Genomic DNA, 27,637 nt, shown 5'->3' on the forward strand with positions numbered 1-27,637 from the left:
AAAGTAAAAAAAAACAATGGCGGACCTACATGTTTTTCCCATTGTTTCACCCCACTTGTACTTTTTTTCTCCCCGTTTTTCAGTACTGTATATAGTAAAATGAACGGTGTTATACAGAGCTACAGCCCGTCTCATAAATAACGAGTCCTCATTCAGACGGAAAAATAAAAATTTGGGGCTCTCGGAATAAGGGGGAGCAACAGACAAAAACGCAAAGAAAAGGAAGGAAAGGGAGTAAACTGTAAATGGCTGATGTTTTTTTCAAAAAATATTGTGTTTTTTTTGGAGACAGTGCTAGTCTGGCAATTCATTAGTGTTTTCTGACAGGCCTCCACAGAGAGGACCGTGGGCCCGGAGAGGCGGGCGCAGTAATCTGTACCCTGAGGGCACAAGATGGAGGAAGCCGGGCGGGACGTGAGGAGAGGCAGGGGGCACAGCTGTCGGTAAGCAGCACCGAGTTTAGGCTGGAATAACGGCCATGTACAGTGCTGGGGAGGAAGGCTCAGGCAGAGGCAGGACGTGACAAGACATGACAGGGCTGAGGACGCCCGGCTCTATAGTCCTGGTCACAAGGTGTCTGCTGCAGTGTTACTAGGCGACCAGTGAGCCGCCATGTTCTGCTGCAGCGGCTACGTGTAACTGCGAGACCCAGGGCAGAGCTGGCAGCACATGATGGGGGTTGTAGTATCGGCAGCGGAGCTGACAGCACATGATGGGGGTTGTAGTATCGGCAGCGGAGCTGACAGCACATGATGGGGGTTGTAGTATCGGCAGCGGAGCTGACAGCACATGATGGGGGTTGTAGTATCGGCAGCAGAGCTGACAGCACATGATGGGGGTTGTAGTATCGGCAGCGGAGCTGACAGCACATGATGGGGGTTGTAGTATCGGCAGCAGAGCTGATAGCACATGATGGGGGTTGTATTGGTAGCAGAGCTGACAGCATATGATAGGGGTTTTAATATCTGCAGCAGAGCTGACAGCACATGATGGGGGTTGTAGTATCGGCAGCAGAGCTGACAGCACATGATGGGGGTTGTAGTATCGGCAGCGGAGCTGACAGCACATGATGGGGGTTGTAGTATCGGCAGCGGAGCTGACAGCACATGATGGGGGTTGTAGTATCGGCAGCGGAGCTGACAGCACATGATGGGGGTTGTAGTATCGGCAGCGGAGCTGACAGCACATGATGGGGGTTGTAGTATCGGCAGCAGAGCTGATAGCACATGATGGGGGTTGTATTGGTAGCAGAGCTGACAGCATATGATGGGGGTTTTAATATCTGCAGCAGAGCTGACAGCACATGATGGGGGTTGTAGTATCGGCAGCAGAGCTGACAGCACATGATGGGGGTTGTAGTATCGGCAGCAGAGCTGACAGCATATGATGGGGGTTTTAATATCTGCAGCAGAGCTGACAGCACATGATGGGGGTTTTAATATCTGCAGCAGAGCTGACAGCATATGATGGGGGTTTTAATATCTGCAGCAGAGCTGACAGCACATGATGGGGGTTGTAGTATCGGCAGCAGAGCTGACAGCACATGATGGGGGTTGTAATATCGGCAGCAGAGCTGACAGCACATGATGGGGTTGTAGTATCGGCAGCAGATCTGACAGCACATGATGGGGGTTGTAGTATCGGCAGCAGAGCTGACAGCACATGATGGGGGTTGTAATATCGGCAGCAGAGCTGACAGTACATGATGGGGGTTGTATCGGCAGCAGAGCTGACAGTACATGATGGGGTTGTAGTATCGGCAGCAGAGCTGACAGCACATGATGGGGTTTGTAGTATCGGCAGCAGAGCTGACAGCACATGATGGGGGTTGTAGTATCGGCAGTAGAGCTGACAGCACATTATGGGGGCTGTAATATTGGCAGCAGAGCTGACGGCACATGATGGGGGTTGTAATATCGGCAGCAGAGCTGATAGCACATGATGGTTGTAGTATCGGCAGCAGAGCTGACAGCACATGATGGGAGTTGTAGTATCGGCAGCAGAGCTGATAGCACATGATGGTTGTAGTATCGGCAGCAGAGCTGACAGCACATGATGGGGGTTGTAGTATCGGCAGCAGAGCTGACCGCATATGATGGGGTTGTAGTATCGGAAGCAGAGCTGATAGCACATGATGGGGGTTGTATCGGCAGCAGAGCTGATAGCTCATGATGGGGGTTGTAGTATAGGCAGAGAGCTGACAGCACATGATGGGGGTTGTATCGGCAACAGAGCTGACAGCACATGATGGGGGTTGTAGTATCGGCAGCAGAGCTGACAGCACATGATGGGGGTTGTATCGGCAACAGAGCTGACAGCACATGATGGGGGTTGTAATATCGGCAGCAGAGCTGACAGTACATGATGGGGTTGTAGTATCGGCAGCAGAGCTGACAGCACATGATGGGGGTTGTAGTATCGGCAGCAGAGCTGATAGCACATGATGGGGGTTGTAGTATCGGCAGTAGAGCTGACAGCACATGATGGAGGTTGTAGTATCGGCAGTAGAGCTGACAGCACATCATGGGGGTTGTAGTATCGGCAGCAGAGCTGACAGCACATGATGGGGGTTGTAGTATCGGCAGTAGAGCTGACAGCACATTATGGGGGCTGTAATATTGGCAGCAGAGCTGACGGTACATGATGGGGGTGTAGTATCGGCAGCAGAGCTGATAGCACATGATGGTTGTAGTATCGGCAGCAGAGCTGACAGCACATGATGGGGGTTGTAGTATCGGCAGCAGAGTTGATGGCACATGATGGTGGTTGTAGTATCGGCAGTAGAGCTGACAGCACATGATGGGGGTTGTAGTATCGGCAGCAGAGCTGACCGCATATGCTGGGGTTGTAGTATCGGAAGCAGAGCTGATAGCACATGATGGGGGTTGTAATATCGGCAGCAGAGCTGACAGCACATGATGGGGGTTGTAATATCGGCAGCAGAGCTGACAGTACATGATGGGGTTGTTGTATCGGCAGCAGATCTGACAGCACATGATGGGGGTTGTAGTATCGGCAGCAGAGCTGACAGCACATGATGGGGGTTGTAATATCGGCAGCAGAGCTGACAGTACATGATGGGGGTTGTATCGGCAGTAGAGCTGACAGCACATGATGGGGTTTGTAGTATCGGCAGCAGAGCTGACAGCACATGATGGGGGTTGTAGTATCGGCAGCAGAGCTGACAGCACATGATGGGGGTTGTAGTATCGGCAGTAGAGCTGACAGCACATTATGGGGGCTGTAATATCGGCAGCAGAGCTGACGGCACATGATGGGGGTTGTAATATCGGCAGCAGAGCTGATAGCACATGATGGTTGTAGTATCGGCAGCAGAGCTGACAGCACATGATGGGAGTTGTAGTATCGGCAGCAGAGTTGATAGCACATGATGGGGGTTGTAGTATCGGCAGCAGAGCTGACCGCATATGATGGGGTTGTAGTATCGGAAGCAGAGCTGATAGCACATGATGGGGGTTGTATCGGCAGCAGAGCTGATAGCTCATGATGGGGGTTGTAGTATCGGCAGAGAGCTGACAGCACATGATGGGGGTTGTATCGGCAACAGAGCTGACAGCACATGATGGGGGTTGTAGTATCGGCAGCAGAGCTGACAGCACATGATGGGGGTTGTATCGGCAACAGAGCTGACAGCACATGATGGGGGTTGTAATATCGGCAGCAGAGCTGACAGTACATGATGGGGTTGTAGTATCGGCAGCAGAGCTGACAGCACATGATGGGGGTTGTAGTATCGGCAGCAGAGCTGATAGCACATGATGGGGGTTGTAGTATCGGCAGTAGAGCTGACAGCACATGATGGAGGTTGTAGTATCGGCAGCAGAGCTGACAGCACATCATGGGGGTTGTAGTATCGGCAGCAGAGCTGACAGCACATGATGGGGGTTGTAGTATCGGCAGTAGAGCTGACAGCACATTATGGGGGCTGTAATATCGGCAGCAGAGCTGACGGTACATGATGGGGGTGTAGTATCGGCAGCAGAGCTGATAGCACATGATGGGGGTTGTAGTATCGGCAGTAGAGCTGACAGCACATGATGGGGGTTGTAGTATCGGCAGCAGAGTTGATAGCACATGATGGTGGTTGTAGTATCGGCAGTAGAGCTGACAGCACATGATGGGGGTTGTAGTATCGGCAGCAGAGCTGACAGCACATGATGGGGGTTGTAGTATCGGCAGCAGAGTTGATAGCACATGATGGTGGTTGTAGTATCGGCAGTAGAGCTGACAGCACATGATGGGGGTTGTAGTATCGGCAGCAGAGCTGACCGCATATGCTGGGGTTGTAGTATCGGAAGCAGAGCTGATAGCACATGATGGGGGTTGTAATATCGGCAGCAGAGCTGACAGTACATGATGGGGTTGTTGTATCGGCAGCAGAGCTGACAGCACATGATGGGGGTTGTAGTATCGGCAGCAGAGTTGATAGCACATGATGGGGGTTGTAGTATCGGCAGCAGAGCTGACAGCACATGATGGGGGTTGTAGTATCGGCAGCAGAGCTGACAGCACATGATGGGGGTTGTAGTGCAAGGCAGCAGTGCTGACCGCACATGATGGGGGTTGTAGTATCGGCAGCAGAGCTGACAGCACATGATGGGGGTTGTATCGGCAACAGAGCTGACAGCACATGATGGGGGTTATAATATCGGCAGCAGAGCTGATAGCACATGATGGGGGTTGTAGTATCGGCAGTAGAGCTGACAGCACATGATGGGGGTTGTAGTATCGGCAGCAGAGCTGACAGCACATGATGGGGGTTGTAGTATCGGCAGCAGAGCTGATAGCACATGATGGGGGTTGTAGTATCGGCAGTAGAGCTGACAGCACATGATGGGGGTTGTAGTATCGGCAGCAGAGCTGACAGCACATGATGGGGGCTGTAATATCGGCAGCAGAGCTGACGGTACATGATGGGGGCTGTAATATCGGCAGCAGAGCTGACGGTACATGATGGGGGTGTAGTATCGGCAGCAGAGCTGATAGCACATGATGGGGGTTGTAGTATCGGCAGCAGAGTTGATAGCACATGATGGTGGTTGTAGTATCGGCAGCAGAGCTGACAGCACATGATGGGGGTTGTAGTATCGGCAGCAGAGCTGACCGCATATGATGGGGTTGTAGTATCGGAAGCAGAGCTGATAGCACATGATGGGGGTTGTATCGGCAGCAGAGCTGATAGCTCATGATGGGGGTTGTAGTATCGGCAGAGAGCTGACAGCACATGATGGGTCTTGTAGTGCAAGGCAGCAGTGCTGACCGCATATGATGGGGGTTGTATCAGCAGCAGAGCTGACAGCACACGATGGGGGTTGTAGTATCGACAGCAGAGCTGACAGCACATGATGGGGGTTGTAGTATCGACAGCAGAGCTGACAGCACATGATGGGGGTTGTAGTATCGGCAACAGAGCTGACAGCACATGATGGGGGTTGTAGTATCGGCAGAGAGCTGACAGCACATGATGGGTCTTGTAGTGCAAGGCAGCAGTGCTGGCAGCACATGATGGGGGTTGTAGTAGCTGTGGTGGCGCACATTGTGTCCTCTTTTTATACAGCTGGTCTTGGGTGGATCACAGATGGTCGCTGGCGGATCCAAACTACTAAATCAACTTTAATCATCTGATTTTTGATGAAGTTCTGCAAAGCCGAGAGACCATGAAAGCAGCGCCTTCTGGATTTGTATTTATTTATTTTGTGGGGGTCTTGGATCCCTTCTCAAGGCCCCGTCTCACATAGCGATTTACCAACGATCACGACCAGCGATACGACCTGGCCGTGATCGTTGGTAAGTCGCTGTGTGGTCGCTGGGGAGCTGTCACACAGACAGCTCTCTCCAGCGACCAACGATCAGGGGAACCTCTTCGGCATCGTTGAAACTGTCTTCAACGATCCCGAAGTACCCCTGCAGCACCCGGGTAACCAGGGTAAACATCGGGTTACTAAGCGCAGGGCCGCGCTTAGTAACCCGATGTTTACCCTGGTTACCAAAAAAAACAAACAGTACATACTCGCCTTTCGGTGTCCGTCAGGTCCCTTGCCGTCTGCTTCCTGCTCTGAGTGCCGCCGTACAGTGAGAGCAGAGCGCAGCGGTGACGTCAGGCTGCGCTCACGTTCCAGTGATTAAGTGGGGAGTAGCCATAAGCCACTTGACTGAGACCTATAAAGTGTCCTTTTATTAAAATACAGGTTACTTCATTATACCAGTTTGCAAATATTTTCAAAATGGCGGCTTATTGAAACTTAAAATAAAGGGACCCTCCTTTTACCCCGCAGCACTTTTGCGCGGTCTCTACTGTCAGTCGTTCTGCAGAATTTCTCCCTGAACCTTTATACAGATCAATACAAGTTCCAGCTGTCAACAAACAGGTTGGACAGAATGTGCTGTCCCTGTGTTCTGCCAGAGGCAACTCGTCTCATTTTTCTCTTTTTCACCTTGTGTTTAAGACATTTACTTTTTTAGTCTTAAAGGCACAATTTACATCACTATAATGGGGGTCCCGAGCCCACCATTCCTCCACACTGCACTGATGAGCTTGGATGGTGCAAGTCAGTATTTTAAGGGCTGCCAGCAATCCTCACTGTACCCCCAAATGGGATGTGGTCAGGTTTTTATCGCCTATCCTGGGGGTAGATGGTAAATGTGGATCAAGGAAATCCTCTTTAATCTGATAATCTTAAAATATCAAGTTACCCCCTATCTATATTATAGGAAATAACTTGCTAATCACCAGTATCCCCAGCGATATGTCAAGATTGGGGAGTCTGCATCTGCTTCTTGAATGGAGCAGAGATGGGCATGCTCAGTCACCGTGCCATTCATTGTCTATGCACCTGTCGAGTACAGGGCTCCACTACTTCCAGCAGTCCCATAGACAATGAATGGAGCAGAGATGCACACGCTCGACCACCTCACCATTCATTGTCTATTGGACTTTCGAGTACAGGGCTCCACTACTTCCAGCAGTCCCATGGACAATGAATAGAGCATAGATTGGCATGCTCAGCCACCACGCCATTCATTGTCTATTGGACTGTCGAGTACAGCACTCCACTACTTCCTGCAGTCCGATAGACAACGAATAGAGCAGAGATTGGCATGCTAAGCAACCGCACCATTCATTGTCTATTGGATTGTTGAGTACAGGGCTCCACTACTTCCCGCAGTCCCATGGAAAATGAATAGATCATAGATTGGCATGCTCAGCCACCGTGCCATTCATTGTCTATTGGACTGTCGAGTACAGCGCTCCACTACTTCCAGCAGTCCCATACACAATGAATGGAGCATCAACCTTGTGCTCCTGTGAAGCCACGTTTTGGGCTGGGCTTCATATGAGTTCATAATTTATACCATATACACTAATAGCCGAAGTATTTCTGTTTATAGTAGAAGCGATCACAGGTTCAAGTTCCCTATAAGGGCTAACAAAAAGAGTGAAAATAATAATAAAAAAAAAAAAGTTTAAAAGAAAACTAATAGTTTAAACCAGCCCTCGTTTCCCAATTCAAAAACAAAGAAATAATAAACTAAACATATCACTGCAAATGTAAAATTATTTTACCTACAAATGTATATGCCATAAAGACCCCCCCCCCCCACACACCAGGATTGCCTTTTTTTGTCCGCTGCACCTCCCCATAACATTGTCAGAAACAGCGATCAAAACATTGCATGTGCCCCAAAATGATATTGATAAAAGCATCAGCTCGCCATGCAACAATCAAGCCCCAAAACAAAAGAGAAAAAACAAACTCTTATAAGGTAAAAATGAAAAAGTTACGGCTCTTGGAAGAAGGGGAGCAAAAGCGCAAAAATGAAAGTTGCATCCTTAAACTGAAGCTTTGCTATATTTAACACAGGTGATCGGATGATCAAATCTCCTAAGGGGACTATTGAAGGAGGTAAAAAAAAATATTAAAAACATTAAGTTCAAATCGCCCCTCTTTTGTCCCATTCAAAATAAAGCAATAAAAAAATACATATATTTGGTATCGCTGCGTTCAGAGACGTCCTATCGAAAGTAAATTACGGTAATCCGATCGGTAAGCGGCGTAACGAGAAAAAAAATCGAAGCTCCAGAATTACAGTTTTTTTGTAGCGTCAACAGTGCAATAACGGGCGATCAAAACATCATAGCTACCCCAAAAACAACAGCTTGGTGTGCAAAAAATAAGCTATCACCCAGTCTTAGATCACGGAAAATGCAGACGCTACGGGTTTCGGAAAATGGCAACTTTTTTTTCTTTCTTACAAACTTTGGATTTTTTTTTTCACCACTTAAATAAAAAAAAGAACCAATACATGTCTGGTGTCTGCGAACTTCTAATGACCTGGAGAATCATAATGGCAGGTCTGTTTTAGCATTTAGTGAACATGGTAAAAAAAAAAAACAATTGAGAATTGAACTTTTTCTTATATTTTTCCCGTTTTCCAGTACATTATATGGTGAAATCAGTGGTGTCATTCACAGGTATGACTCTTTCCACCAAAAACAAGCCCTCATACGGCCATATTGACGGAACAATTAAAAAAAAAGTTATGGCTCTAGAAAGAAGGGAAGGAAAAAAGAGAAAATTGCAAGGTGGTGAAGTGGTTAAAAGGTGTAAAATGTGGCGGCGGATTCCTCAAGATTAGCGTTTCTGATGTCAGGCTTGAAATAATCTAGTTTGTCAGTGCAAAATGCTCAAAGTTCTAAAATCAGGAATCTGCTCTAATTTATTCCACTTTATAGCATGCTGTAAAAATTCAGTGCCCCTGACCTGAAGGAGTTAATTATCCCAGTGGCCTCTCACTTTTGCTGTTTGGGCAGGGCGGTGCAAGGCTGGGGCTGCACAGATCAGCAGCTTTTATATTTAGCCCGTGCGAGGCCACAAAAGTGATCTGCAATGTCTGAATGAATGGAGGGGTGTCAGGGGCAATGTGTGGAGGTGCCAAAGCTTCAGCTACCCATTAATCTCATCCTGTGGATTTCTGTCTGATCATGCTACATCACATAGAGACATATTGTCGGCTGAAGCAGCTTTGTCTGCAGTTCTTGTAGCCAGAATGGCCCAAAATTACTCGACAGTCCAATAGACAATCAATGGTGCGGTGGCTGAGCATGCCAATCGCTGCTTAATTTGTTGTCTATGGGGCTGCCGGAAGTAGTGGAGCCCTGTACTTGACAGGTGCATAGACAATGAATTGCACGGTGGCTGAGCGTGCGCATCTCTGCTACATTCATTGTCTGTGGGACTGCCGAAAGTAGTGGAGCCCTGTACTTGACAGGTACATAGACAATGAATTGCACGGTGGCTGAGCGTGCGCATCTCTGCTACATTCATTGTCTGTGGGACTGCCGGAAGTAGTGGAGCCCTGTACTCGACAGGAGCATAGACAATGAATTGCACGGTGGCTGAGCGTGCGCATCTCTGTTACATTCATTGTCTGTGGGACTGCCGGAAGTAGTGGAGCGCTGTACTCGACAGGTGCATAGACAATGAATTGCACGGTGGCTGAGCGTGCGCATCTCTGTTACATTCATTGTCTGTGGGACTGCCGGAAGTAGTGGAGCGCTGTACTCGACAGGTGCATAGACAATGAATTGCACAGTGGCTGAGTGTGCGCATCTCTGCTACATTCATTGTCTGTGGGACTGCCGTAGTAGTGGAGCCCTGTACTCGACAGGTGCATAGACAAAGAATGGCACGGTGTCTGAGCATGCAATCTCTGCTCTATTGATTGTCTATGGGACTTCCGGAAGTAGTGGATTGCTGTACTCGAAAGGAGCAAAGACAATGAATGGCGAGGAGGTCGAGCGTGCGCATCTCTGCTACTTTCATTGTCTGTGGGACTGCCGGAAGTAGTGAAGCGCTTTGCTCGACAGTCCAATAGACAATGTAGAGATGGGCAAATAAATTCTATGGACTGTGGTCCAGCAGCAACATCAGTATTCTGGAGCTGTCAGGACAGGACACCTTCAAACCCAATTCTATTTCCCTGGCCTTTCTTTGAGTAAGCCGGCCTGGCACGATCAACGCCACGACCAGCTAATAAAAAAAAAAGCTGATGCCGGCAGGTAGGGGGTGAATCAAAGGGATTTTGCCGACTATGTAATACTGAAGTATTCATGATTGGAGCACATTTACACCTTGCAGGATCTCCCTGTGCGGCTTCTGATTAGCTGGTCTGGTGTGACGTCATCATTGTGGCATGACGCACAGACGACGTCGCTCCAGCTCGGTTAATCAAAAGCCGCGCCGGTAAGAGATCCGCGAGCCTCCTATCCAGCGGCCAGAGAATACTGACCAGGCCAATGTCCCCTGAATCAATCCTCCCCTCTCTACTCAGCAGCCTATCAATCACTGCAGAAAGGCGTCTCGTCAATACACTGGACTCATAAAGTATGTGTCCTGTGTATGCTTATAGCTCTCCAAGTAGTCACAGTGCACTTTTTGATTTTCTTGCCAGTTTGGCTCCTAATAGTACAGACCTGTAGCTGTAATATGCTGTTCTTGTATAAGAAGATAAGAGAAGCGTATAGATTGTCTATTCTTTTTTTCTTTTTTTCCCAGAAATAGCGCCACTCATGTTCATAGGCTGTTTCTTGTATTACAGCTCATCTTAATGAATGGTGCGGAGCTGCAGTACCAAACACAGCCTAAGGGCTGTCCCACACGTCCAGATAATTCCGGTACCGGAATAAATCGGTACCGGAGTTATCCGTGTCCGTGTGCCTGGGAACTCACGGAGGCCATACGTGCGGCACACGTGTGCCACCCGTATGGCGAGTGGGTACCACTCGGAGCGTGTGGTACCCACTCTGCATGGTGCTGAAGCTGCGATTCATATCTTCCCTGCAGCAGCGTTTGCTGCAGAGAAAATATGAAGAATAGTGTTTAAAATAAAGATCCATGTGTCCGCCGCCCCCCCACCCCCTGTGCGCCCCCCCACCCCCTGTGCGCCCCCCCGCTGGTCAGAAAATACTTACCCGCTCCCTCGCTGCTTCCTGGTCTGGCCGCGGCTTCTCCTGCATGCGGTCACGTGGGGCCGATCATTTACAGTCATGAATATGTGGCTCCACCTCCCATAGGGGCGGAGCCGACTATTCATGATTGTAAATGATCGGCCCCACGTGACCGCATACAGTAGGAGGCGCGGCCAGACCAGGAAGGAGCGAGGGAGCGGGTAAGTATTTTCTGACCAGCGGGGGGGCGCACAGGGGGTGGGGGGGCGGCGGACACCTAAATCTTTATTTTTAACACTATTCTTCATATTTTCTCTACAGCAAACGCTGCTGCAGGGAAGATATGAATCGCGGCTTCAGCACCATGTGGGGGGGACAGCGCTTACTGTAGCGCTGTCTCCTGCACGCACACGGACCCCAGACGGAGAATGTCCGTGTGAGGTCCGTGTTTTACGCGGACCCATTGACTCTATTGGGTCCGTGTAAAACGTGCGCTCCCACGAACACTGACATGTCTCCGTGTTTGGCACACGGAGACACGGTCCGCAAAAAATCAATGACATCTGAACAGATGCATTGATTTTTATGGGTCTACGTGTGTCAGTGTCTCCGGTACGTGAGGAAACTGTCACCTCACGTACCGGAGCCACTGACGTGTGAAACCGGCCTAAGAACAAATGTGGCGCTATTTCTGCAAAGCAAAATAACCAGCACAGTGATCAAAAGTGATGCTGGTCCTGCAAGTGCTTCCCCTGGTTATTTGATCTCTTGTGGTCGGTCCTCAGGTGAGCATTGCACCCGGAAATTGTTTACACAGGCACATTAATTACTGCAGCTCGTCCCATTCATTTCTATACTAGGATTATATTTCGGGTTTTTTCGTCTCCTTAGCTGGCGATCTGGTTCAGCCTGTCCACAGCGGTCAGAGTTCATGCCTTGTAAATGGTGTTTTTCTGTTCCATTATGTGTACACAGGGTATAACGTCTGCACATAGGAAGAAAAACACCTCCTGGAATTTGTCCTTCTGCTCATTCAGGTTTACAGCTCGGTTTACTCTTGTGTTTTGTTTGTACCTTAGATAAAATCCAGGAACGATTCCCTACAAAAGAAACCGTCTTCTGCCTCCTTATTAATGACAGGCTTGTTGATTATGAGTTCTTAATTGCCAAGATCATAAAATAAATATTGACACTGTTTTGCTTTATTAAGAGAACCTGCGTCATATCTGTGTTATCCCAAAAGCGCTCATTCCCAGTCTTCAGCTTTTTGTTACTTGTATGCAAAGAATCCAATGCATTTTATCATTGGCGCTGGTGAAATTTCCCACATAGAGGTGATAGAGGTAGACTACATACAAGTGAGCAAATCGCCGCTCACTTGTCTTGCACATGACTTATGCAGCCCCCGGGAGCGCAAAATATTGGCCCCCACTGTTAATTGAGCTGTGCCAGAATTCACAACTACTTCCTACTGCTTTGCTTGAATGCTTGCCCCAATGCTGCCTATGCAGAGCTAAGCAATGTATACGATTTTGGCATCTGTTGCTGCGCTCTGCATAGGCAGTGACCAACTTGACGAAGCTGTCGTTACATTAAAGTCAGCTCGGTCATCTCAGTCACTGCCATCAATGACAAATTCATTTCATCAGCTGCACTCTGCATAGGCAGCAACCAAGAGGAAAGTATTGAATCATGAGTTTCAAATCATCTATCTGCATTATAATTGCTAAGAGCTGTCTCCATGTTTTATTTCTAACCACAACTAGGGATAGGGCTAGTGTAATAAAATAGATGTATATTGTATAACAATATACATAAAATATTAATATATTTATATTAAATATATTTAATATAAAAACATAAAAATGTAATACTACAAAATGCTCTTTTTAAAAAAAAAATTTGTGAGACTTCAGCAAAAAAAAGATTAAAGGGACAAACTGCATCAGTATTTTCTTAAAATATGAGAAATGTGCATGTAGTGTAAGCTGCTCAATGCCGCACCAATGGAAAGGACTTTGAGGCCTCTGAACATTGACCCCATGTCCCAGACTTGTAGTGGTGCAATATTTTTTTTTTTCTGATGTCCATGTCGGCCTCCAGCTCTTCCCCGCTCCATTGAACTTTCTAAGCACCAACTGTCAACATGAAAATCTGTCTTCACTGAACACAAATTTTACCCATGAATTGAGAGTGAAAGATGAATCCAGGAGGAGAAAGAAGCAAATTTCTTTGGTAAAACATATTCCAAAGTTTCTTCTTTTCATGTGTATTATTGATTTATCAAATAAAATGTAAGCAATTATTCTTTAAGTCTTTGTAAACTTATGACTTCATCTCACCTAGAACAAAAGAATGAGCTGTCCGATATCAGACATACTGGATATTTATCTCCCCAGCATCGTGTGTCGGTGGAGAGTCACGGAACCCCCATCAGTGGCTTCGGCCAGCGTTAATCTAATGTGTATGGAGGACTATAGTCTTGCGTTCTCTTTTGCAGAGTTGCTTCCTTGTGCTCGGTCCATGAGCGATTGTTTTTAGACCTATCTGTTTGTTAGTTACTATTGTAAAATGATCTTTTAACATTTCCTCTCTCATTTCTTCCTGTCCCTGCAGGGTAACATGTGCGAGGACGCAGAGTTAATCATTAGCCCTGTACACATATAACAGCCTGGAACTCACAGCTCAGCAGAGCGGAGAGATTGGCAGCAGCTTCCCCCTCCTCCGACTGACCGTCTCATTTTACCACCGTGGGGGTCTTGAACTGCGGCTTGGCATAAGTGAGCTGCGCTGATCTATATATATACAGTTCTGCAAGAACGCTGCTCCGCTCTGTCATCTCTCAATGAAGCCGTGGTTGTAAGTCTCCGGGACACGAGGCAAGATGGGAGCACAAGGGCAGGGATATGGCTACTACCGGACGGTCATCTTCGGGGCCATGTTCGTGGGCTACACCCTATATTACTTCAATCGCAAGACCTTCTCTTTCGTCATGCCGTCTGTAATGCAGGAAATAAAACTGGACAAGGACGATTTGGGTAAGTTGAATTTCAATATATTGTGCGCCTCCCTGTATAGGACCGCTCATGTACCCGCACTGTGTATACGGGGCATGCGGGATCATCCCTAACGCCTCCGACTATGCATAAAGTGCGGAACTGCACTATTTCTTATTTTCTGTCCAATAAAAAATCAGAATGAAGGATAAAGAGCTGATCTTTGGAAAAAGGCGTACTGGGACATGTAGTCCGTATCGATAATCTCCAGTTTAGCAATCTCGGCTCTATGCCTCTAATATTTACATTTTATGTATTTCATTTATAAATATATAAAATCAGAGGTTGAGGGGGCTGGACAACCCCTTTATTTCTAAAATTCGACCCTGAATGGACAAAAAAAATAATGCATAGTCAGACTGCAAATCCTCACTAGTCCTCGTCCAGTGCTGCCTAGGTCCCCTGCTGCTGGTCTCCTTTCTCTTACAAGCGGGCAGCAATCACCGGACATAGCGGTGACCACAGTGGCTACTAATTGGCTGCAGAGGTCACATGTCCTTATGGCCGGCTGTGTCATATAGAAATGTGAGTTTTGCAGCCAATGTTATAGCAGTGCTGCTGTACGATAAGAAACATGTCCTCGAGCTGTATACGACAGGGCCACACTGGAATTTTCTGTTGGTTGCTGTTTGTGTGTGCAACAGAGCAGATCCGGACCAGTGAAAGTCAGTGTGCTAGTGTACATAACCAGTGGCCCATGAAAACAATCACAGCTTGTACAAGTCTTCTGCATTTTGCAGATGAGACACTACTAGTTGCAGCTCTTGCATCCATCCACTATATCTGCATGATGCTGTGAATTGACCCCGTCATGTCTGCAGTTTGCCACATGAAGTCAGCAGGCAGCACACCACACGATCCCAATGGCCCCATACACACGTTTAGTTCGGCCAAACGTTCATGTGTTTTCAGTGGAAAGGTCCAAAACAGCCGCTGCCAAACTTTGGTCTGTTGTGTATGAGGCCTTCACTGGAAAACAGTATTTTTAGTGTAGAATGTGTTAGTGTATATGATAAGAAAGGGGGAAGGAAATGGTAACATCCAAACAATATATAATTATCTCGCATAGTTCATGTAGAATATTTGTCATAACTAACTTTTACTGGTACCTGGTATTACTTGCCTAAAAATTCATGTAATATACCTGCCATGGCCCCCTGCTTTTCTTTTGATTCCTGCTTTGTGTCCAGCTAGTTTGTCCATGCTCAGTCCCACTGTCTGGATCCCTTGTCCATGTTCAGTCCCACTGTCCAGATCCTCTTGTCCGTGCTCAGTCCCACTCTTCGGATCCTCGTGTCCATGCTCAGTCCCACTCTCCGGATCCTCTTGTCCATGGTTATTCCCACTCTCCGGATCATCTTGTCCATGCTCAGTCCCACTGTCCGGATCCTCTTGTCCATGCTCAGTCCCACTGTCCGGATCCTCTTGTCCATGCTCAGTCCCACTGTCCGGATCCTCTTGTCCATGCTCAGTCCCACTGTCCGGATCCTCTTGTCCATGCTCAGTCCCACTGTCCGGATCCTCTTGTCCATGCTCAGTCCCACTGTCCTGATCCTCACTTCCATGCTTAGTCCCACTGTCCTGATCCTCTTGTCCATGCTTAGTCCCACTGTCCGGATCCTCTTGTCCATGCTCAGTCCCACTGTCCGGATCCTCTTGTCCATGCTCAGTCCCACTGTCCTGATCCTCTTGTCCATGCTCAGTCCCACTGTCCTGATCCTCTTGTCCATGCTTAGTCCCACTGTCTGGATCCTCTTGTCCATGCTTAGTCCTACTGTACGGATCCTCTTGTCCGTACTCAGTCCCACTCTCCGGATCCTCTTCTCCATGCTTAGTCCCACTCTCCGGATCCTCTTGTCCATGCTCAGTCCCACTGTCTGGATCCTCTTGTCCATGCTCAGTCTCACTGTCCGGATCCTTTTGTACAGGGGCTGAGGCAGTGACTCCTTCGCTGCACATGGAACATATTTCCTTTACTCAGTCTTGAACAACCAGCGCATGATGAGGTCGAAGCACGTGTTCCTCCCGCCACTGGGCATCCCCACACTCATCAGATACTAGACTGGCTTCTGCTGACTGATACTGTAATTACTGCCTGACCTATAGGGGGGGGAATTAATGATTCTTCAAACAAACCCTCTAAAAATTAAATAACATTAGTAAATGAGCGCCAGTAGACTTGCTATATTATCTCTTACCATGTGCAATTTATTTGCCTGTATAAAAAGAAAAATCTTAATGGCCCACCACAGTTCCCAGTTTACTACATGAATACTTCTCTGTTGATACTGCCTTTTACTCTGCCTTGAATACAATGACAACTTGCACTTTTAAGACCAGTGAACCATTACTTACACAATACCTGTATGTGAGGGGTGATATGCTTCAGAAAAGTCCAAGTATTTTTGGTCTTTGTCAGATTCGTACTCACTTGTGTAACCAGGACATCATTACAGTTCAATTTGCTTCTGTCGAGTTGACGGGGTGCGAGATCTGTCACGCAGCGGACACTAATGGCCCCCGATAGTTTTCCTGGTCCATCATTTCACAAAAAAAAGCAAAAGCGCTTCATTCAGCGCAGCCTCCAGTGCTGATGTGAACACAGCCATATCCTAAAGGGTCCCTTGTCTGTGTGATATCCATGTGCCTCAATAGGGCATATCGACAGGGCTGTTTATAATTATAACTAGATGGTGGCCTGATTCTAACGCATCGGGTATTCTAGAATATGCATGTCCACGTAGTATATTGCCCAGCCACGTAGTATATTGCCCAGCCACGTAGTATATTGCCCAGCCACGTAGTATATTGCCCAGGCACGTAGTATATTGCCCAGTGATGTAGTATATTGCACAGGCACGTAGTATATTGCCCAGTTACGTAGCATATTGCCCAGTGACGTAGTATATTGCCCAGTTACATAGTATACAGCACAGAGCCACATAGTATATTGCACAGCCACGTAGGATATTGCCCAGCCACGTAGTATATTGCCCAGCCACGTAGTATATTGCCCAGCCACGTAGTATATTGCCCAGCCACGTAGTATATTGCCCAGCCACGTAGTATATTGCCCAGCCACGTAGTATATTGCCCAGCCACGTAGTATATTGCCCAGGCACGTAGTATATTGCCCAGGCACGTAGTATATTGCACAGGCACGTAGTATATTGCCCAGTTACGTAGTATATTGCCCAGTTACGTAGTATATTGCCCAGTGACGTAGTATATTGCCCAGTGACGTAGTATATTGCCCAGTTACATAGTATACAGCACAGAGCCACATAGTATATTGCACAGCGACGTTGTATATTGCCCAGCCATGTATGTCACAGGTTAAAAAATGAAAAATAAACATACTCGCCTTCCGATCCGAGGGCCCCTTGTAGTTCTGTCGCCTGTGCGCGGTGCACGCGGCAGCATCCGGTCCCAGGGTGTGATGACGTCGCGGTCACATGACCGTGACGTCATGGCAGGTCCTTCTCGCAGACCATCCTTGGCACCGGAACCTGCCGCTTGCATGGAGCGGTCACCGGAGCGTCGCGAGAAGCGGGAAAGGCGGCGGAAGGTGAGTATATAATGATTTTTTATTTTTTTTAACATTAGATGTTTTTACTATTGACGCTGCATAGGCAGCATCAATAGTAAAAACTTGGTCACACAGGGTTAATAGCGGCGGTAACGGAGTGAGTTACCCGCGGCATAACGCGGTCCGTTACCGCTGGCATTAACCCTGTGTGAGCGGTGACTGCGGGGAGTATGGAGCGGGCGCCGGGCACTGACTGCAGGGGAGTAGGGAGGGACTAATCGGACTGTGGCCATCGCTGATTAGTCGTGGCAGCCATGACAGGCAGCTGGCGAGACCAATCAGCGACTTGGATTCCATGACAGACAGAGGCTGCGACCAGTGAATATCCGTGACAGACAGAAGGACAGACAGAAAGACGGAAGTGACCCTTAGACAATTATATAGTAGATTATTGGCCTATATTCATATGCAAATTCTGTCCAACTACTCGTAAAGTTAAATTAAATATCTAGGTTAATAAATATGTAACCAGCAATTTGTTGTCCGCAGGTCTCATCACCAGCAGCCAGTCCGCAGCCTACGCAATAAGCAAGTTTATCAGCGGGGTCCTGTCTGACCAAATGAGCGCTCGATGGCTTTTTTCATCGGGACTCTGTTTGGTGGGTGTAGTAAACGTCCTGTTCTCCTGGAGTTCAAGTGTGTCTGTTTTTGCCATTCTCTGGTTTTTTAATGGTCTTGCACAAGGCCTCGGCTGGCCACCCTGTGGGAAGGTTCTTAGGAAGGTAAGTGTGTGCAGATAATTAATTTTTTTTTTTTATGGGATTTTGTAAAATTATTGTCAAGTCATTCATTTACGGTTGAGAATATGAGCAATATTCACATATCCGGCTGACAGCTCTGCAGGAAACGGAGTTAACAAATGAATGACTTAAGGGCTATGGATACCAGGAAAGAATATTTTTTGCATTTGTTTGCGCTTAAAGGGATTGTGCTACTATAATACATTTCTATCTTTTGCACGAACTGCCAGGTAAAGTCTGTGTTGGGGGTTCGAAAGATGGACAAAATAAATGCTCCAGAGGGCAGGATATCTAAAAAAGAATAGGTTGTTTGGATACAACAGCAGCCATGTTCAGATAAAGTATGTCTGCCACTGGCAGTTCCACGGCCCTATCTTTCTGGCAGGATCAGCTGCAGCATCGTTTCCAGCTTGGTCGTCTAGGGGGGAAAAAAAAATTGTCTCCCCAAAGGTCCTTATACTCATTGGACGAACCAGCCAATATCAATGTGAATGGCCATCATGCTAATGTGTATGGGGGCACTGACCGACTGATGGTCGGGGAAGATGTCATTTGGGCATGTCCAATTTTAAGCTGCCGATTGCTTTGTTCTCCCGGAGATAAGCCACAGGTAGAGATGTCTGTCAGCGGCTTTCTCATAGAGAACAAAGGAGAGCTCGGTCAAACAAGCGCTTCTATGAATGACAACCTAGATACCTGTCGGCCAAACGAGTGCTCATGTGAATGACAACCTAGATACCTGTCGGCCAAACGAGTGCTCATGTGAATGACGACCTAGATACCTGTTGGCCAAAGGAGCGCTCATGTGATTGACGACCTAGATACCTGTCTGCGAAAGGAGCGCTCATGTGATTGACGACCTAGATACCTGTCTGCCAAAGGAGCGCTCATGTGAATGACCTAGATACCTGTCCGCCAAAGGAGCCCTCATGTGAATGACGACCTAGATACCTGTCCGCCAAAGGAGCCCTCATGTGAATGACGACCTAGATACCTGTCCGCCAAAGGAGTGCTCCTGTGAATGACAACCTAGATACCTGTCTGCCAAAGGAGCGCTCATGTGAATGATGACCTAGATACCTGTCTGCCAAAGGAGCGGTCATGTGAATGATGACCTAGATACCTGTCCGCCAAAGGAGCCCTCATGTGAATGACGATCTAGATACCTGTCCGCCAAAGGAGTGCTCCTGTGAATGATGACCTAGATATCTGTCTTCCAAAGGAGCGCTCATGTGATTGACGACCTAGATACCTGTCTGCCAAAGGAGCGCTCATGTGAATGACAACCTAGATACCTGTTGGCCAAAGGAGCGCTCATGTGATTGACGACCTAGATACCTGTTGGTCAAAGGAGCGCTCATGTGAATGGCAACCTAGATACCTGTCTACCAAAGGAGCCCTCATGTGAATGCGACCTAGATACCTGTCTACCAAAGGAGCCCTCATGTGAATGCGACCTAGATACCTGTCTGCCAAAGGAGTGCTCCTGTCAATGATGACCTAGATACCTGTCTGCCAAAGGAGCCCTCATGTGAATGATGACCTAGATACCTGTCCGCCAAAGGAGCCCTCATGTGAATGACGATCTAGATACCTGTCCGCCAAAGGAGTGCTCCTGTGAATGATGACCTAGATACCGGTCTGCCAAAAGGAGCGCTCCTGTCAATGATGACCTAGATACCTGTCTGCCAAAGGAGCCCTCATGTGAATGATGACCTAGATACCTGTCTGCCAAAGGAGCCCTCATGTGAATGATGATCTAGATACCTGTCTGCCAAAAGGAGCGCTCATGTGAATGATGACCTAGATACCTGTCTGCCAAAGGAGCGCTCATGTGAATGATGACCTAGATACCTGTCTGCCAAAGGAGCCCTCATGTGATTGACGGCCTAGATACCTGTCCGCCAAAGGAGCGCTCATGTGAATGACGACCTAGATACCTGTCTGCCAAAGGAGCGCTCATGTGATTGACGACCTAGATACCTGTCGGCCAAACGATTTGCCGGCTTTACTGTGATGCCTCAGCCAGCAGATCTTGTAAAATGTTCTGCCAGAGAGCAGCTCTATCCATTGCTACTTTTTTTTGTTGGCTTCTTATCTGGCTTCGTTCTTGGGCTGCTCTAAAAATCATCTGCTCTGTATCTTCTGAAGGGCATGGACTATTTGGATGTGGTTTGGTAGCTTTCTTTAAAAAAAAAAAAAAAAAAAGCATCTGATCAAAGGATTTCAACTTGGATCACACCTTATCCACCACCAGAGATGTGACTACCATAACATACATGCACAACATTGTGTGCCCCAGCGACATATATTATTTCGGATGATATTATTAGGGGGGTATGTTTCCCTGGGACTTCCACTAATCACAGGGGACATTACTGGACAATGCACAGTGAAGTGCAGCGGTCCCTTTACTTTAGAGAGCCGAGGGTATCATAAAGCACAGCCCCCCTATGATGACCTCTGTTATCTTTGTTCTCATTTTCAATCTTCAGGAGTGGAACACTCCCTCCCTCGGCAAGCAGGAACCCAGCAGGCAGGAGAACAGTGCACCACTGACCATTGATGGTTCGAACCAGTATCATGGTTGCATACTGGCTCAAATTGTGTGCTGTTTCATGTGGCTATATGAGGCAGTATCGGAGAAGGGCAGAGGCAATGAAGCTGGGATGAACCCAGCAATCCGGCTAACTTCAGAGCAGAGCTTGCAAGCTCTATAGAAAAGAGCTTGGAAGCGCTGCAGTCCTTTCTCAGTAGACAGACCACTGCTGATGGACTGCAGAGAGGGCTGGTAATAACCTAGACAACGAGCCAAATTAAAAATTCTTGAGGCCAGAGATAATTTTTATTAAGACATAATTTGCAAAGTTGCTTGTTTTTACAAGCACTTTGCAATTTTAATCGATCTAATACGGTAAGTTGAAGTTTAAATTATTTTCACGTTGCTTAATGTGTACAAATGTATACAAAACAATCAAAAGTATAGTGTAATGCTCCAATATGTCCTTCACCTTATTTTCCTCGTTACTTCCCAGTGGTTTGAGCCGTCGCAGTTTGGCACATGGTGGGCCGTGCTGTCGTGCAGTATGAACCTCGCAGGGAGTCTCGGTCCGATCATTGCAACTCTAGTAGCCGCCAGTTACAGCTGGCGCAGCACCTTGTCCTTCTCTGGCGCCATCTGCGTCGGGGTTTCGGTCCTATGTCTTATACTCATCAAGAATGAACCATCCGACGTGGGGCTCAAGAACATTGATCTGGGGCCCAAGAAAGGGAAGAAAGGTGATCACATCTGAAGTTCTTTCCAGTTGTTTATAAACTATAAAAAGTCTGTATAACTTATTACGTAGGCTGTGGTCACATCGCTTTACTAGTCTCCATTTATCGTATACACTGGGAAAAGCTCTGTCTTTTTCTGAGCTCGTTTCAGCTGATTTCTGACACCAGACCACATTATGCAGGATACAAAGATCTTGTAAAAGCCAAACGGTGCAAAACTTTTTGTAAAAATCTCCAATTGTAAAAATGATTTGTAATCCCAAATAGGTAGATTTACATAAAAAATGTCTCAAATGTGTAAAAGCTTCTAACTTATATTGATGAGCTTCCATTAGCATAGATCATCAATATCCGATTGGTTGGGTTCTAGCACCCGGCATCCCCATGTATCCACTGTTTTCAGCTCCTGATGCAGTGCGATGTTCACCGTGTACACTGTGTAGTGTCCGTTCTCAGGTACCGCAGCTCGGATCACATTCACTTTAATGGGAGCCGATCCGCAGCATGTAAGATCAACCTCTGCGCGGTGTACGGAGCGGTGGTTTTCTGGACCCCAACCGATGTGATATTGCTCACCTAGCCTAAGAACGGACCATCTGTAGTTTTGCACCTTTCCATTTTGTAGATAGCTGCAGATCCCAGTGGTAGATATGCCATAAATATATGACATAGGATGACCTCCAATGTAATGTATTATTTAGACCTCGTATCTGTCGTCTCCTGTTGATTTTGCTTCCCATTTTATTTAATGACTTCTGCCTTTTGATGCTGTTTTACACCAGGATCTGCGGACGAGACAACTTTGAAAGAGTTCCTGCTTTCTCCCTACCTCTGGCTGCTGTGCTCCGGCTACTTGGTGGTATTTGGGGTGAAGACCTGCTGTACAGATTGGGGGCAGCTCTTCTTGATTCAGGACAAGGGGCAGTCCGCACTGATAGGTAAGCGGCGGAAATGTCTGTTTGCATATATCAATGTTCTGACAAGGCAAATTCATTCATCCCGCTCCATCCAGGAACGTGACAGAGGTGTCCCCCACTAGACCTAGGCCGTCCAACCTCTGTGAGCTAAATACAGCAGCTTCACATACATAATTTATGCCCTAAGATTTTTTAGTAATTGCTCGCAGGTTGTTAGAGGCTGGAGCACTGTGAAGTCAGAATGGATTTTAATCCAATGATTACAAATAAATCCAGATTAAATTCTTCAAATGTCAGACACAGAAATGCAAAATATATTAGAAAATTGCAAAACTGCTCATTAAGCAATTAAGCTTCATCTACATTGGAGGAAAAAGAAGTGAATACTGCATTATTACTTACTCTGAAAACAGCTATCTTCTATATTTGCCAAAAACAAGACAGACTGCCACCTCACTGAGGGATCAGATTATTGCAGCCCATTGAAGTCTATGGAGAGGGGGCAGAGTGAGCAGGAGAGGCACGGACACACATAAGACCTGTGCTACTGCTTTCTACTAACTGTTTATCTCATCAGTGCTGGATTCACAGCTACACTGCTCAGTGCTGCTGTGTAATATCCTCCATTATGATGCTGCTTTTGGTTATGTGCTGCATAGATACAGGATAGCAGAAATCCCTCATGTCTGTGTGTGTGCAATGTACGGCTAAAAATATTATTCCTCATCAGTAGCTTCATCCCATCTCCTCTTGTACATGGACATCGCAGTTATTTCTCTTGTTGTGCCAGACGGCTATTAGGAATCAGCGCATTAGATTAGTAGTCAACACAATATGTAATATGCGTAATATTTCCAGTAATAAATCAAAAGGCCACCTAGATCAATACTAATTAGATCATGTGTTAATATGTCATCATACGACGGCCCCTTTATTGACATTTTTACATTTCATCCTTTACAGGAAGCTCTTATATGAGCGCTCTAGAGGTCGGAGGTCTAATAGGAAGCATTGCCGCTGGATTACTGTCTGACCGCGCTGTGGCAAAAGTAAGAACTGTGAATACACCCGTCACAAACAAACAAGTCTGATATACAGGTTCCACTTTGTAGTGAAAATATTTTAATTAGGCTGGAAGTGCAATGTGGGATGGCCGCTACGTCCAGCCTGACATTTGCTGTTACTTATGGGTGGCGCTGGGTGGGAAATAATAAGGTGATCAATGTGTTTTTTTTATTACTTACACTTATATTAATTGGTTTCTTTTACTTTTTGGATGACGCTCTTTCTGCGGTCTCTGTTAGTCGGGTTTGAGGAACTATGGCAACCCTCGCCACGGTCTTCTCCTGTCTATGATGGCCGGAATGGTTGTGTCCTTGTTTCTGTTCCGTGTTACCGTCACTCCGGGATCGTCCAAGGTATCGTGAAACTTGTGCAGAATTTTTTTACAACTTCCAGATAAGTCACCCTTCATTATACTTAGATGAGTACAATGCTTCATACAATTCCTGCTCGTTCTTCCGTCTTCTCCTTGTACCTAAATGCTTTCATCCTTTAATATCTGCTGTTCACATTCTCTCAGGTGGACGGGATCTTGTCTCTTGCTCTCCAGCCTCTCGCTGAGATGTCCAATCTGAATCAACAAGAGGTTTCTGTCTTTCTTTGAAATACTCTGTCTGTCCTTATTCATCTGACCAAAAGTTGTAAATTTCTGCTTCTTCCTTCTGGGCATTTAAGTTCTGCTCATAAATTTTGATATACCTATTACAGGGCCGGAGGGGAGATTCTTTCTCTGGTGTTTTTGTACCATTGACCACCTCTTTGCAGACTTTTGTACAGATTGTTCCTATAAAGAATATTGAGACGCCTTTTAGGGCATTTTTTTCACTTAAATGCATGCATTCATTTTTGTGGATGGGTCTTAATAAAACTTCCAGCTTCCTGCTTGCCAAGGGGGCTAAGATTGACGGATCGGACCAGTGGCATGGTTGACCGACTGGTCTGCGCTGTGCGCTCTCTCATGCTCTCAAGGAAAGAGCTTCTAAGTGCTGCGCTCTTTCAAGGAAAGACCTTCTAAGTGCTGCGCTCTTTCAAGGAAAGAGCTTCTAAGTGCTGCACTCTTTCAAGGAAAGAGCTTCTAAGTGCTGCGCTCTTTTAAGGAAAGAGCTTCTAAGTGCTGCGCTCTTTCAAGGAAAGAGCTTCTATGTGCTGCGCTCTTTCAGGAAAGAGCTTCTAAGTGCTGCGCTTTTTCAAGGAAAGAGCTTCTAAGTGCTGCGCTCTTTCAAGGAAAGAGTTTCTAGGTGCTGCGCTCTTTCAAGGAAAGAGCTTCTAAGTGCTGCGCTCTTTCAGGAAAGAGCTTCTAAGTGCTGCGCTCTTTCAAGGAAAGAGTTTCTAGGTGCTGCACTCTTTCAAGGAAAGAGCTTCTAGGTGCTGCACTCTTTCAAGGAAAGAGCTTCTAGGTGCTGCGCTCTTTCAAGGAAAGAGTTTCTAGGTGCTGCACTCTTTCAAGGAAAGAGCTTCTAGGTGCTGCACTCTTTCAAGGAAAGAGCTTCTAGGTGCTGCGCTCTTTCAAGGAAAGAGTTTCTAGGTGCTGCGCTCTTTCAAGGACAGAGTTCTAAGTGCTGTGCTCTTTCAAGGAAAGAGTTTCTAAGTGCTGCGCTCTTTCAGGAAAGAGCTTCTAAGTGCTGCGCTCTTTCAAGGAAAGAGCTTCTAAGTGCTGCGCTCTTTCAGGAAAGAGCTTCTAAGTGCTGCGTTTTTTCTTTTCAAGGAAAGAGCTTCTAAGTGCTGCGCTCTTTCAAGGAAAGAGTTTCTAGGTGCTGCGCTCTTTCAAGGAAAGAGCTTCTAAGTGCTGCGCTCTTTCAGGAAAGAGCTTCTAAGTGCTGCGCTCTTTCAAGGAAAGAGTTTCTAGGTGCTGCACTCTTTCAAGGAAAGAGCTTCTATGTGCTGCACTCTTTCAAGGAAAGAGCTTCTAGGTGCTGCGCTTTTTCAAGGAAAGAGTTTCTAGGTGCTGCGCTCTTTCAAGGACAGAGTTTCTAGGTGCTGCGCTCTTTCAAGGACAGAGCTTCTAAGTGCTGTGCTCTTTCAAGGACAGAGCTTCTAAGTGCTGTGCTCTTTCAAGTACAGAGCTTCTAAGTGCTGCTTTCCTTGCCTAGGAGATTGCAGAATGAGTTACCAGTAAATTTGGTGCGAATCGATTCACATGTCCCATTCAATTGGCCACGATTTTGATCAATAATGATAATCTAATGAAGAGCAGGGAAGAGGTAGTCTTTCCACTCCTGCACAGTCGTGGCACGTGTGACTCGATTTGCACCAACTCTAGTTACCAGGGAATCTATGTACATGATACACAGAGGATGTAGAAACCAAACAGTTAAAGATGTTTGGAAAAATGATGTAGCACAAATGCGGATTTTTCCGCAAGTAAAGTTCCCCTCATATTTGTGAAATGTCTTACACTCTGTTAATCTCCATCAGACTAGACTGTTAGTTTGCCTGATGCAGAGGATAGTGCACCCCAGAGATATGGGGCTCATGGTCTCAAGAGTCTCATCACACTTCATATGTTTTGTCTTCTCATTCTAAAATGTGATCTGTGGATTTACATGTCACTAGTTCATCTCATCGCCTTATATGATATTCTTAGGTGTGGATCCTGATTCTCGGTGCCGTCTTTGGTTTTTCCTCTTACGGCCCCATTGCTCTGTTCGGAGTTATCGCTAATGAAAGCGCCCCTTCCAATTTCTGCGGCACTTCCCATGCAATTGTGGCGCTGTCCGCTAACAGTAAGTACAACTTTTTTTTATTTTGTGAATTGTCACTGTCCATATACCATGAGATTAAGATTAAGTTTTCACTCTGTTTTGCATTTCATTAAAGGGGTATTCCCATCTCAATTAGGAATGTAGTATAGTTCTTCTGATTTTCTATAGTGCTTACCGCATGTAAGACCACTAACTGTCACTACATGAGTGGTCGTAACCATGGGTATCTAAGCTATGTCAGTGCCCTGCACATGGGGTAAGCACCATAGCGAATCAGAAGAACTATACTACATTCCTAATTAGAAGTATTTGATTATATTATTATTATTACACCTACTACATATTGGGATAGGACCTTGAAGATGAGAATACCCCTTTAACCCCCACTTATTACTGGCCCTGCATTCACAACTCTGCAGGCTTCCAATCAGAAACTAAGGAAACCACTAACATTAGACTGCTCAGGAAGGGTAAATCACACGAAGGATTTGCCCATACAGTTTTTCTCCCTTAGAAACTTCTCTTAGGCTTTAATCCTCCATAGACCTTCTCGAGAAGCAGACTATATCTAGACTTGGCAAATATAGATGGAGAATATCTAATTTTTATACAAATCTGTTTTTCTTCCCAGTCGGAGGATTTCTGGCCGGATTGCCTTTCAGCACAGTCGCCAAATATTACGGCTGGGACACGGCTTTCTGGGCGGCGGAGATGACCTGCTTAGCGGTTACCATAGTCTTCTTCCTGCTGCGGAACATCCAGACCAAGATGGGACGCCTGCCTAAGAAATCTGATTGAGACGCAGTTCCAGAATCCTCCCCTAATTACCTGCAAGAACACGGAAAGACAAATCCGGAGGAAGAAGTATCGGATGATTTGGAGTTACCAGTAGCGCTCATTTCTGAGTACTGCAGAGTATTGGCCGAGTGCGCCAAGCAAGTCATCTGGCTTTTCCAAATTCAGTCTCCTAAATCCTCCAATTCCTCTGTTCACGAAAGAAAAACGTCACCTAACATTTCAGATTAGGATGCTACTACAAACACTTGGGACTTCAGGAAATCTAATTTGCAATAATTAAAGGGGGTTTTCCAATTTTAGAAATCCCTAATTGTTAAAAGGTTTTTTTGGACAATTACCGGATTTCCTCAAAATCTATGTAAGCATTCAGTCTTACTACAGCACCCCCACAGGAATAATTAGGCATTACATGCGGTCCTCCAGGGAAAGAGATGCTCTTTTTAACAAATCTCCTCTCTGGCCAAGTAAAGAAAAACCAACCCTCTAATTAACTAAGAAGTCCCTATTGGGAAAATGGAAAACCCTTTT

The 27,637-nt window shown here is 46.6% G+C and overlaps 1 protein-coding gene across 2 annotated transcripts; it reads left to right on the top strand.

Annotated features, from left to right (window-relative positions):
- The first annotated feature begins 256 nt into the window (after positions 1-256).
- Positions 257-27,414, top strand: SLC37A4 (solute carrier family 37 member 4). Of its 2 annotated transcripts, XM_077249957.1 has the most exons (10): positions 257-443; positions 13,586-14,007; positions 18,104-18,336; positions 21,390-21,633; positions 22,413-22,568; positions 23,511-23,596; positions 23,852-23,965; positions 24,130-24,195; positions 26,194-26,332; positions 26,943-27,414. In XM_077249957.1, exons 2-10 carry the CDS (start codon positions 13,854-13,856, stop codon positions 27,107-27,109), a joined length of 1,359 nt encoding a protein of 452 aa, XP_077106072.1. In that variant the 5' UTR covers positions 257-443; positions 13,586-13,853; the 3' UTR covers positions 27,110-27,414. The 2 variants fall into 2 exon arrangements, with proteins under 2 accessions (XP_077106072.1, XP_077106073.1); XM_077249958.1 differs by lacking the exon at positions 24,130-24,195 and having other exon boundaries at positions 275-443.
- Positions 27,415-27,637: the final 223 nt, after the last annotated feature.

This window comes from Ranitomeya variabilis, chromosome 4 (genome assembly GCF_051348905.1).
Source record: "Ranitomeya variabilis isolate aRanVar5 chromosome 4, aRanVar5.hap1, whole genome shotgun sequence".
Lineage (NCBI taxonomy): Eukaryota > Metazoa > Chordata > Amphibia > Anura > Dendrobatidae > Ranitomeya > Ranitomeya variabilis.